General features: G+C 43.3%; 1 protein-coding gene across 1 annotated transcript; it reads right to left on the reverse strand.

The window, feature by feature from the left end:
• Positions 1-1,559: 1,559 nt before the first annotated feature.
• On the reverse strand, positions 1,560-9,361 carry CXCR5 (C-X-C motif chemokine receptor 5). The gene is made up of 2 exons (XM_053367097.1): positions 9,287-9,361; positions 1,560-3,292 (listed from the first exon to the last, which is right to left on the reverse strand). The coding sequence occupies exons 1-2, from the start codon at positions 9,338-9,340 to the stop codon at positions 2,060-2,062; spliced, it is 1,287 nt and encodes a 428-aa protein (XP_053223072.1). The 5' UTR covers positions 9,341-9,361; the 3' UTR covers positions 1,560-2,059.
• Positions 9,362-13,267: the final 3,906 nt, after the last annotated feature.

Genomic DNA, 13,267 nt, shown 5'->3' on the forward strand with positions numbered 1-13,267 from the left:
GGAGCATGGCGCTGCTCTTTTCCCTTTCAGAGTCTGTGACAACACCAGCAGCTTCTCTTTGGGTTCGCTTTGCCTCTTCCTGCTTGCTTAAAAGGTACTCTGGGGAATATCTGGATGGATCTCCAGTTGGGGAGTCCAAAACATCTTCGGGAGAACTGGGCAGTAGCCACAGGTATTTCCAGTTCCTGTTTGGAACAAGCTCATTACTGGGCATAGTCCAGTGCCAGGTAGGGGGAACTGTGATGGAGAGAGGGACCTGACCCTGTTTCCTTTCATGGTGGTTTCCTGCCTTTCCCTAAATTATTTTGTAGAAGGCTGCAGGGTGCAAGATTGGGTACAACTGTTGGGAAGGAAGTTTTGGAGGAAAATAAAATTCCGAGTTGCAAAGGTTTTAGGTTATAAAGCCCCTTTCACCCAGCATTTCATTTTAAAATAAAAATCATGTGGAACATTTGGTTAGGCCAGAACATAAGGAACTGGTTTTTATAGGCTTGTTGAGCATAGAATCCTGTACACAAAATATTGAAGATTTCCAACACTTAAAGAATAGATGGATAAAATATATGACTGTCCTTTATTTATTAAAATGTATATATAAACTTTTTTTTTATAGGCTTCTTGAGAATAGAATCCTGTACACAAAATAATGGAGATTACTTCCAACACTTAATATTAATGAATAGATGGATAAAATATGTGACTGCCCTTTATTTATTTAAAAATATATCTATACTGCTATTCATAAAATAGAGTGGTTAACAACAGTTGTACATAGAGCCATACAATATAAACGATATTAAAATGTTAAAATCAGAAATCAGCTATTACGGAAAGATGTATTCTTAATTGCCTGCATAAGCCTCATGGAACAGAAATGTTTCCAGGAGGTGTTTAAAAGTTGGAACAGAAGATGTCTTGAATCTCTTGTTTGCAGCTATTGCTAACTCCACAACCTTTTAAGGCTATCGAGAAGGAAGAGAGGTGTAAAAACTTGGTAAAATGAAATATATTTATTGATTATGGTTTATTCCCAAATATGAGTTATGAGTTTACCATGTGTTAATGAATAATTTGGTAATACGTAATGCAGTGTGTGTGTGTACACATACATATACGGGGTTTCCCATGGTTGCCATACATCTGGAAGCAGTGTCCGGGCAGAAATTGGCAAAATATCTGGGAAAATTTGGACGTATGGCAGTGTATTTTTTGCCAATTGACCTTTAAAATAGCTCAAAAACATCGTTTTTTGCGATTTTGCACAAAAAGCTCAGCAATTTGGGCAAAACTAAAAAAAATCAACAACTTTGGGCAAAAAAAGCTCAATAACTTTTGTGTCTGGATTTTCATTTTTTGAAATATGGCAACCATAGGTCTCTCTTACCCCCCCCCCTTGAAATTGTGCTTTTCGAAAGTGAGATTACGGTACATACTCTGCTGCTTTTTTCTGTTATAATCTGCCATTTTATTTCAAATTTACTTAATTTCTTGTTATAGTATCGTGTATGTTTTAGCAATAGAAAAAAAACATTTCACCAAAAAAAGAAAAAAAGAAAGCCTGGTGGGAGGGTCTGGGGCTTGTGGATTTCATCAAGAGCCCCCAATTCCCCCCCTCCCCGAATGTTGAGCACGGGGTAAGCAGCAGGATAGGAGTCTCTGCGGCCCCAGAGGAAGTCATGTGGGCCATAGCAGATTAATAGTGGGGCTCCCCCTTTGTATGCCTGGGCTAACCTTGTGCTCACAACTTGAGCAGATGCTTGTGAGTCGTCTTGGTTGAACGCTGGGGCACAGCAGAGCTCTGGATGAATAGGCAGGAGAGGAGAGTATTTCAACACAAAGGAGTGGCAGGGCTTGCACTGAAGCTGACAGTTACACATTCTCCGAGGCCCGGGGGGGCAGGGGGAAGCACTAAGGGAATATGAACCTCGGAAGCAAAAGCAGGATCTGTATCTGGAAGCATCGCATGTTCACCAACATCACGGGACTCTCTTCCAAGGAAGCTGGAAGGAGTGTGCACATTCATCACACACAGGATTTCAGGAAGGTGGTGCCTGGCTTACTAAGCGAGGTTTTGCTCGTCCAGTCTTTGGTCTGTCGATACTTGCTTCTGACTTGGCCTAAGCTGAGCCCCAGACTCTCCCTCCTGAGCCCTTTGGTCAGCTGGGGCTTGAGGACAAGAAGAGGAAGGAGGAGAGCCTTTGAATGTGGTTAGGGGATTTGTGGAAGATGGGGAGGAAGGGTGGCGGTTGACGAGCGATATGTTGGTCTCTGCAGTGCTGCTATCCATCCTGCAGGTGCCCAGGATGTCCTGCAGGGTGCTCTGGCTCAGGCAGCCCAGGCTGTTCAGAAGTCGGCAAGCGTCGTGACGGAACCGGATGCCCACAAAAGCATAGAGGATGGGGTTGAGGCAGCAGTGGCTGAAGGCAACCATCTCGCTCAGAATAATGGCCGTGTTCAGCTCAACCGCACACCCGTTGTTGGCGGTAGCTAGCTTATTGAGGGTGTCCAGGAAGATCACCACGTGGTATGGAGTCCAGCAGACCAAGAAGACGCTGGTGACCAAAATGGCTACTCGAACCACTTTCTGCCGCTTCAGCCGCTGGGAGCGGCACAGGACCCTGATGATGGCTATGTAGCAGAAGCACATGACCAGCGAGGGCAGGAAGAAGCCCACAATGTGATACAGGAAGCGTGTGGCCAACCACGCGTTGATCCCGTGTTTGCCGTATTCTCTGAAGTGGCAGATGCTGGGCTGGTTGTCCCTGCTCGGCCAGACTTCTGTGAAGAGCAGGTCAGGCAATGTCAGCAACAGGGAGACAACCCAAACTCCCAGGCATGTCAGGTGGACAGAGATGGCTCGCTGCTTCTGGAAGGCCCACAGCGCATGCACCACGGCCAGGTAGCGCTCCACGCTGATGCAGCCCAGCAGCAGACTGCTGCTGTAGAAGTTGATTCTGTTGGTGGCGCTGAGCACCTTGCAGAGGAAAGGTCCAAAGATCCAACCGGCTATGTTCTGGACAACCCCAAAGGGGAAGGTGAACACGAGCAAAAGGTTCGCCAAGGCCAGGTGGAAGAGGAAGAGCTCGGTGGAGCTGCGGGAGCGTCGGTAGCACCACAGGATCACGATCACCATCAGGTTTCCGACACCCCCCAGCAAGAAGATCAGCATGTAGACAAAAGGGACCAGGAAGGCCCTTAATTGATGGGTGGTGCTCTCATCCATCGTGGGGCACATGTAGTCGGTGTAATTGGAGAGTTGTTCTGCATAGTCCGACGTATTGTAATCATCTAACTGTGGAACAGAAAGCAAGACAAAGTCATTACCAGGTGATGTGGCAGGGATAGAAATGTTATTTCCCCAGGCCCTGCTGCACTGATATTCAGCGATGCCTCCATGCCAAAATGCTTGAAGACAGAGAAACATTCATGGAAAGACTGTGTGAGTGTCTGGAGGCATAGGTGTCAACGTTTCCCATTTTTTAAGGGGAATTCCCTTATTCTGAATAGGATTCCTCGCAAGAAAAGGGAAAAGTTGACAGCTATGGTCTGGAGGTGGTTGATGGATGCTGGCTAACAGATTGAGGTTGAATCCTAACAGGACTGGTGCCTGGGAGTAGCCGCCGAGACCATATAACACCGGTCCTGGAAGACCTACAGTGGCTCACAGTACATTTCCGAGCACAATTCAAAGTGTTGGCACTGACCTTTAAAGCCCTAAACGGCCTCAGCGCGGTATACCTTAAGGAGCATCTCCACTCCCATCACCCAGCCCAGACACTGAGGTCCAGCACCGAGGGCCTTCTGGCAGTTCCCTCCCTGTGAGAAGTGAGGTTACAAGGAACCAGGCAGAGGGCCTTCTCGGTTGTGGTGCCCACCCTGTGGAACGCCCTCCCATCAGATGTCAAGGAAATAAACAACTATCTGACTTTTAGAAGACATCTGAAGGCAACCCTGTTTAAGGAAGTTTTTAATGTTTAATGTTTTATCATGCTTTTAATATTCTGTTGGGAGCCGCCCAGAGTGGCTGGTGAAACCCAGTCAGATGGGCGGGATATAAATAATAAATAATAAATTATTTTTATTTTTATTATTAGGCTGCTTGGTTTCTGCCAAATTGTTTTTATTGATTTTCCGAATTTTATCAAACCCACCACAAACTAAAACAAATGTAATACAATCAATCAATCAATCATGTATTGTGTTTGACTAAAAGCCATTACAAATTCAGTTACAGATCCAACAAGTCAATCAAAACCTGTTAAAAGAAATCCAGAGATATACATCCATTTACAATAAGTCAAATTAATGAATCGCCTGCACAGCCTACAGCGTTGTCTTTTATATACTGCAGCTAACACGAATACTTTAAGTGGCTTTAGCAAATAGGGCTGTTTTGTACGTGACAAGCGGATCACAGTCAGGTAACAGTCAACATATTTTCACTTCAAGGTTCTGTCCCTGTAGCAGTGCCAGCATCTGTTCCAAAAAAATCTCTTTCTGGGGTTTTGATAGAGCTGACAATGGAGTATATAACAGGGGAGATCTTCTACCTCACCTACCCCACAAATACAAAGTCTTAAATGCCTTGGAACACTTCTATAACTTCCATCTAAGACTGATGTAGGCATTGTTTGAAAACTGAGAGCTGTAAATGCAGTTCTTGGGGAGGCAAGGTAAGTTGACTGCAAGTACTGAGCTCTGGTGTGGTTAAAAAGGTAAAGGTAAAGGTACCCCTGCCCGTACGGGCCAGTCTTGACAGACTCTGGGGTTGTGCGCCCATCTCACTTAAGAGGCCAGGGGCCAGCGCTGTCCGGACAAAGCTGCATCTGGCGAGCCAGCGCAGTACACGGAAACGCCGTTTACCTTCCCGCCGGAGCGGTCCCTATTTATCTACTTGCACCTGGGGGTGCTTTCGAACTGCTAGGTTGGCAGGCGCTGGGACCGAGCAACGGGAGCGCACCCCGCTGCGGGGATTCGAACCGCCGACCTTTCGATCGGCAAGCCCTAGGCGCTGAGGCTTTTACCCACAGCGTCAGCAAATAGTACCAATGGGAGAATTCTGAGGTGGATTAGTGTTAAGTCTTCCTCATTATCCTGTTTATAAATCCAATCCCTAAGCAGTCTTTTAACTCCAGGGAATACAAAAATATCTGTTGTCTGGTTTTTTGAGGCTAGCAGGTCTTGTACTAACTTCTTGTACTAACACCCTTCTTCCATTTTTCCTCCAGGCAGAGTCTAGGCAAGAGGTCCTCTGGCATATCCAGGACCCTTTTATAGTACGAAAAAGTAGCCATCTCCGCTTTTACATTGGTACCTCGGGTTAAGTACTTAATTCGTTCTGGAGGTCCGTTCTTAGCCTGAAACTGTTCTTAACCTGAAGCACCTCTTTAGCTAATGGTGCCTCCTGCTGCTGCCGCGCCGCCAGAGCACAATTTCTGTTCTCATCCTGAAGCAAAGTTCTTAACCCGAGGTACTATTTCTGGGTTAGCAGAGTCTGTAACCTGAAGTGTATGTAACCTGAAGCGTATGTAACCTGAGGTACCACTGTACAGACACCACGCCTGTCTCTGTCCTAAGGAAGGTAGCTGGGGTGCCAGGAAGTACTTGCCTGCAGATACTTTAGGAACCTATTCTGGCACACTTCTAGGTCTTTCAGGTTATTATTATTCATCCCCCAAATCTCAATACCGTACTGCATCTGAGCTACTACTTTCCCAAGATAAACCTTTAGGGCTGGGATTACCAGCCTGCCACCTTTAGAATAGAAAAACTTCAGGATAGCATAGGCTGACTTCTGTACTGTTGCTTTAAGAATAATCCTGAGTGGTGGTCTCCCCTCCTAGCAAAATTATTATATAAACTACTGGCACTTTCGCTGAGGACTGGAAGCAGAGTATTATCATCCCAATTCTCAGGAAAGGTGACAAACATAACCCCCAGAACTATCTGCCTATTAGTTTATTGGATATAAGCTCTAAAATTTAATATAATTTCCACCAAAATTGACTTCCCGCACTCCATCCTTGATGCGTCCATAATTTCCTCTTGTTGCCGCATTGTTTTGGAACCTCATAGCTTCTGGTACCCACCCCATACAGTCAATCTAGGAAGATACCATGGTCAGTGGTATTGAAAAACAGAGAGATCAAGAAAGAGTGATAGAGTTGTCCTCCTCTGTCCCTCATTCAATACCAGATCATTCAACAGGGCAACCCAAGCTGATTCAGTCCCCAAAGCTGGAAGTGGTATTCAACTACATTTTTACTCTGAGTAGACCTATTGGAATTCATGAATATGACAGGTTTATTAATTTCAGAGGGTCTGCTCTGAGTAAAAATTTAGCTGAGCATCACCCCGTATTTGCTAAAGACTCAAGAGACATATTTGAAGCAGGAACTGCCAGTCACAGCTTTCAATCTGCCAGATTGCAGATTCATTTGATGCCTTTGTTGGACCCGTATCTGATGCAAATACTTCTAAATAAGGCCCAAGCTGCTCCCTCAAGATAGCAATCATCCTTGCTGCTCACAATGACCCATTTCTTCAGTTTACTCATGAAGTTTGAACGAACTTTCTCTCAGAAAGGATGTTGTGGTTTTCAGCTGCAGAGAAGCAACTTGGTTGATACTTTCTGGTGCCCTGGTGCTGACAAGCTGCTTTGCTGTTTGTTTTGCTATCTGGACCTGAGAGGAATTATGCCTGTCTAACAATGGATCTATAGCTTCATTGGACTTGAATGACCAAGAGCAGCTAGTGCGCTATTCTTTAGCCTACAAGATCTGGACTTAAAACAGTCCAGTTTTGTCTGCACATGAAAGTACAAAACGTACACAGCCTTCTGGGTGAGATCAGACTCGTGGGGATCCCATTCTCAGCAGGTCCAGTTTTCATGGCGTTGATTGGTTGATTGTGCCAAGCAGCAAAGCCATCTCTTTCTCCTCTTTGAACAGTTTTTTAAAGTGTGCAATCCTCACCCTCCACATTTAAAGGTACTGAACAAACGATTATGCCACCATTGGGGGGGCAAGTTTAAGACTGAAATGTGATTTAAAAACAACATCGTTTCAAGTACTTGGAAGGGTGAACTACTGCTTTCCTGACATATACAGTAAAGGGAGCGTAAACACAAAGAGGCAATCAGAATTCAACTCCCAAAATGGGAGGGAGCTCACCTCCTGACCCCAAAACATACTCTTGATTATTTTAGTTTTGTCTGAATGAAACTATTCTTTTGTTTAACACTGCAATTTTTGTTCAGAGTCATTTAGAAGCTCTGATCAAAAACCACATCAACCTCATATGCCAAAGTGGTTGCAACTGCGCAGACTGCAGAGCTCCCATAGACATAAAGCCAGCTGAACTGGGATAACTTATTCCCAGTTCAAGCATATTTTGGCTCAGCATAGCAGTGACTGTGGCATAAGAATAAGAGAAGATCTCTGGATCTGAAGGTCAGTTAAGGTCAGTTAACTGATTGATTATTTTTACAAAGTTCTCAGACTATAACCCTACCTCTCTGCCAAGTAGAGATTGAGCGGTCTGTCAAATTTGGTTCTTTCACTTTCTAATTTTTCTATAATATTAATTTTTCTCTCCAAATTTCTGCAGAAATTTGCAATAACAAAACCTCATGAAAATTCATTGGCATTTCAGTGCAAATTTCTCTCATTTCTGTATAAAGTTTTGACTAATGTACACATTTTTGTAAGCAATCACCCCAAATGTAATGCATTTTGTATATCATTTTCACCAATTTATTTATATTCATGCACACTTTCCTCCAGTACCGTATATGCATTTTTGTAAGCACTGTTTAGTTGCAAAATGCAGATAAGCGTGAATATTAAAGGATGGTGGTGTTTTAGTTTTCATATTGTTTTGGGAAGTGCTAGTTTGAGAAATTTGCCTTTAAATGCAAACTGAATCGAATTCCCCCTCATCCCTATTGCCAGTTCCTCTCAAATTAGCTAACAATATGAAATATTCTTTGACAATTTGTCTCATAACAATACAACAATAAACACAGGCTTAAAAGCATATTCTCCAAGACTCTCAGCAGCAAAGGAGGCTGAATAGAAGGTGGAGCCTACACACACACACACACACACACACACACACACACACACACACACACTTGCATGGTCTTCTGTTCAATTAGCCTGAACTCCCCCAATTCTTTGGAAGGCTGAACCCAAGACTCTTTAGAGCTCTGCTACTTAGGTGAAATGTGCTTTGAGCCATTAAAGAAAAGATTGACAGGAGGCCATCGCAGTGTGGTACAGTCCAGCAAGAACTGAATGGAGAAGCAGGACAAGAATGACTTTTGTGCCACCTTCACACCCACGCACTGCGTTTTTAAGTGTCAGCTCACCAGCCGGAGAGAGGGAGGGAGAAATGAGAATTCATCTTTCTCTCTAGGGGGATGAGGGGAGCAGCTTTCTTGCTCTCTCTCCCATGGGACTCAGTGGTTATGGTGTCCTGCCTGCAGCGGAAATCTCACCAATCTGTGAAGTACCAGCCAAACCACCATTGCAAGCAACTTCCTCCTGTTGATGAAAAGCACCCAGATCCTGCTCTCAGCTTCTCAAAGGTGTCTTCTTCTGAAACCCATTTGCATACTGGGACTCATATCCCCTTTGCCATGGCACCCTCTTTAGGCTTCACTCAGCAACCACCACCCCCCCCTGCACACACATGCTATTCTACACACACGCAGCCGCAACTTGCACAGAGTGAGCTAGTCCAAAGCAGACAACTGCGTGTCAGTTGCCTCTGTGTGGCCATGCTGACATCTTAGCGATACGTGGAAGGAGCGATCCACAGACTCAAGAATGGACCACAAGCACCTTCTGAGTCTTTGCTGCAGAAAACCTTCCAATCAAATATAATTGCACAACTTTAATTTGACAGTACACGTGAATGAAACCCACCTAAAAAAGTTACAATCCAGAAGCACCCCAGAAGTTGCTCTGGCTAATACAGCTTGATCTGCCCACTCCTCTCTGCAACATTTCCTAGCCTTAGGATAGAACTCCCTCTCTGGGGCTGAGACTACATCTTTAGACTTGCACAGACCTCTTTCGGAAGGGAGATACTCTAGAGAGCCCAAAAAGCCACAAATCCACAAAGCTCCCCACCCTGAAAGATTTCAGCCCACAACTTCCATTCATAATATTTCCGATTTAAACTTGTAAGCATCCCAAATGACATGTCTCAAATCCCAACCCTCACCCTTCCGTTGCCCCACTGTGGAAGCTGAGCCTATGCCAAACTAGCCACAACTCACCATGAAGTTATCAATGGAGATGCCTGTCATTTCTATTACTTGGGAGTCAACCATCCTCAGCAGAGTCTCGCTTTGTCTTCAGAGACTGCAGCTAGTAGGAGGAAGGGACGGGTGAAGAAGGCTCCTAAATTGCTTTGCAAGGCAAATTGAGAATCTCCACCCACACACTCCACAATCACGTTTTTTTTAATTATCATTGTAAAAGTCCCCTGTTGTTTTTTTTGGGAGGGGGTGGAACAAAAAACTTCCTCCATTTCCTGGTATTTCAGAGTGTTCAGTGAAGTTCTCTGTCCCCTTTGCTTGAAATAAATACTACTACTACTACTACTACTACTACTAATTATTATTATTATTATTATTATTATTATTATTATTATTATTATTATTATTTTATACCCTGCCCATCTGGTTGGGTTGCCCCAGTCACTCTGGGTGGCTTCCAACACATTAAAAACATAATAAAACCTCAAACGTTAATAGTAACAATTTGATCCAATATAAAAGTCACAATAACTTTAAAATGAACAATTTATATCAAACAAAGCAACATTCAACAATCCATCAGAATCTAATGGTAAACAGTAAAAGTAAACATCAAGAAAGAATAATTAAACAGTTCACACTTATCAACCACAGTAAAGAATTACCAATCTACAATCAATAAAAATAACAGCAAATCACAATGCATAAAATACCACAAAACATACAAAACCATGTACTGTAAAAGGATCAAATGGAGAAACAAAGATACACAACTTATAAAAACTTTTTTTTATATATAAATATCCCTGAACTCTCTTCCCAGCTGCTTATTCCCAGCAGCTGCTGTTCTCAAAGTCATAGTCTGGGAATGGCTGGGTTGGGGCAAGGCAGTTGGAAACGCCACTGTCTGATGAGAAACAGAAAGTCTCTCCCCTCCTGGTTGTTCCTCTGGAGCAGCTCCCTTATGAAGGCTTTCAGGGTTCTAGTGTGGCGCAAGGCAGGTAGAAGTATGCCAAGACTTTTTAGGTTCAGCATCTAGGCCTGAAGCCAGGTAGAAATGGGTCAAGACAATCCTTTTCCCTGGAACAAGAGGGAGACAGATTAAAACTGCAGAGTTTTGAAAAATTAAAAAATAGAGTGCGAGACTGGCTCCATTATTACCAAATAATGGAGGCATATAATTTGGACAAAAAACTTGGCTTCCAGGTGGAAAAATCAAAATTGGAAACAGAATTGTTAGATCCCAAAGTTAAGAATTTGTCAAGAATGTATAACTTGCTGTTGAAATGGAACACTCAGGATGAAATGGTGAAATCTGCTATGATTAAATGGGCACAAGATGTTGGACACAACATTATGATGGCTGACTGGGAACAGTTGTGGACCACAGGTATGAAGTTTACGGCATGTAATGCCTTAAGAGAGAATCTAATGAAAATGATCTACAGGTGGTACATGACACCAATCAAGCTTGCAAAAATTTACCATTTGCCAGATAATAAATGTTGGAAATGTAATGAGACTGAAGGTACATTCTTTCACCTTTGGTGGACATGCCCAAGGATCAAGACTTTCTGGGAGATGATTTATAATGAAATGAAAAAGGTATTTAAATATACCTTCCTGAAGAAACCAGAGGCCTTTCTCCTGGGCATGGTCGGCCAATTGGTGCCAAAGAAGGATAGAACTTTCTTTATGTATGCTACAACAGCAGCAAGAATACTTATCGCAAAGCATTGGAAGACACAAGATTTACCCACCTGGGAAGAATGGCAGATGAAGTTGATGGACTACATGGAACTGGCGGAAATGACTGGCAGAATCCGAGAGCAGGGAGAAGAGTCGGTGGAAGAAGATTGGAAAAAAATTAAAGTTTATTTACAGAAATACTGTAAAATTAATGAATGTTAGAAGGATGCTGGAATGAAGTTATATGGCTTTAGCAGAAATGTTATAAAGAATTAAGTAAAAATAGATTGTTAATGGGCCAAAGTGGAAAAATTAAGGTTAGATTGTGTTAAGATAAATTACAGAACAAAAATTGAGAAAGATGGAAAGGATTTGCTGAAATAGCTAATTGAACTAGAATACAAAAAAGGGAGGTGTGAGGAGGTCGATGAAACAAGTAAATGAAAGATAAAGATATGGAAATATTGGATGTGTTTTTAATTGTTTTTGCTTTTCTTTTTGTCTTGCTGTATTGTTTTTTGTTTTTTTCCTATGTATTGTAATGTATTGATTTGTTTTGTTTAACTCTTTTTTTTCTTTCTGTAATCTTTAAACTTTTAATAAATATTATTTTTTTTTAAAAGACAATCCTTTCCCTTCAATCACATACCCTCCAACGTTTCTTCGATGAAAATAGAGGCATCCTATTCTATCATCATCATCATTAATGCCCCACTCATCTGACTGGGTTGCCCCAGCTTCCAACACATATAAAAACATAATAAAACATTAAACATTAAAAAACCTCCCTATACAGGGCTGCCTTCAGATGTCTTCTAAAGGCTGAATAGTTACTTATCTTCTTGGCTCAGGGGTCTCATAACTCCATCTCCTCCAACATCGGAGAAAATAGGACGTCCTAAGGAAAAGCAGGACATTCCAGAATCAAATTGGAGACTGGGGTGGCCTCTGTAAATCTGGGACTGTCCCTGGAAAATAGGGACACTTGGAGTGTCTGCAATCACACAGTTTCAGGTTAGGAATGGACCTCCAGAACGAATTAAGTATGTAAGCAGAGGTACCACTGTACAAATATTAAATCAAACATCAAACACCACCCCATCAAACTTGCTTCCATCATTGGCAGCCTTGTTGTTGTTGAGTGGTTTAGTCGTGTCCGACTCTTCGTGACCCCATGGACCACAGCACACCAGGCACTCCTGTCTTCCACTGCCTCCCGCAGTTTGGTCAGACTCATGTTTGTAGCTTCGAGAACACTGTCCAACCATCTCATCCTCTGTCATCCCCTTCTCCTTGTGCCCTCCATCTTTCCCAGCATCAGGGTCTTTTCCAGGGAGTCTTCTCTTCTCATGAGGTGGCCAAAATATTGGAGCCTCAGCTTCACGATCTGTCCTTCCAGTGAGCACTCAGGGCTGATTTCCTTAAGAATGGATACGTTTGATCTTCTTGCAGTCCATGGGACTCTCAAGAGTCTCCTCCAGCACCATAATTCAAAAGCATCAATTCTTCGGCGATCAGCCTTCTTTATGGTCCAGCTCTCACTTCCATACATCACTACTGGGAAAACCACAGCTTTAACTATACGGACCGTTGTTGGCAAGGTGATGTCTCTGCTTTTTAAGATGCTGTCTAGGTTTGTCATTCCTTTTCTCCCAAGAAGCAGGCGTCTTTTAATTTCGCGGCTGCTGTCAACATCTGCAGTGATCATGGGGCCCAAGAAAGTAAAATCTCTCACTGCCTCCATTTCTTCCCCTTCTATTTGCCAGGAGGTGATGGGACCAGTGGCCATGAGCTTCGTTTTTTTGATGTTGAGCTTCAACCCATATTTTGCGCTTTCCTCTTTCACCCTCATTAAAAGGTTCTTTAATTCCTCCTCACTTTCTGCCATCAAGGTTGTGTCGTCTGCATATCTGAGGTTGTTGATATTTCTTCCGGCAATCTTAATTCCAGCTAGGGATTCATCCAGCCCAGCCTTTCGCATAATGAATTCTGCATATAGTTAAATAATCAGGGAGACAATATATAATTGTTGCTTGTTACAAGTTTTTCTCATAGTCAAAGCAGCACAAGCATCCCTGATGCAAGGGGGGCCAGAAGGCCTGCCAGGTTTTTAAATGGTTCCCTACCTAGGTTAGGCTGAGTGACAGCTGGCACTTTTACCAGTTAGTCTGGGCACAAGGCACACTTGCTAGGCAGTCTGCAAACACCTTTCAGGAAGCTGGGAACGATGGTGGACACCTCCTGGGGCAGGGGGATGTGTATTTCTGCAGGTTGAAATTGCCACCAGGATTTTTCAGTCTTCCTGCTAGA

This window comes from Podarcis raffonei, chromosome 15 (genome assembly GCF_027172205.1).
Source record: "Podarcis raffonei isolate rPodRaf1 chromosome 15, rPodRaf1.pri, whole genome shotgun sequence".
In the NCBI taxonomy this organism is placed as follows: Eukaryota; Metazoa; Chordata; class Lepidosauria; order Squamata; family Lacertidae; genus Podarcis; species Podarcis raffonei.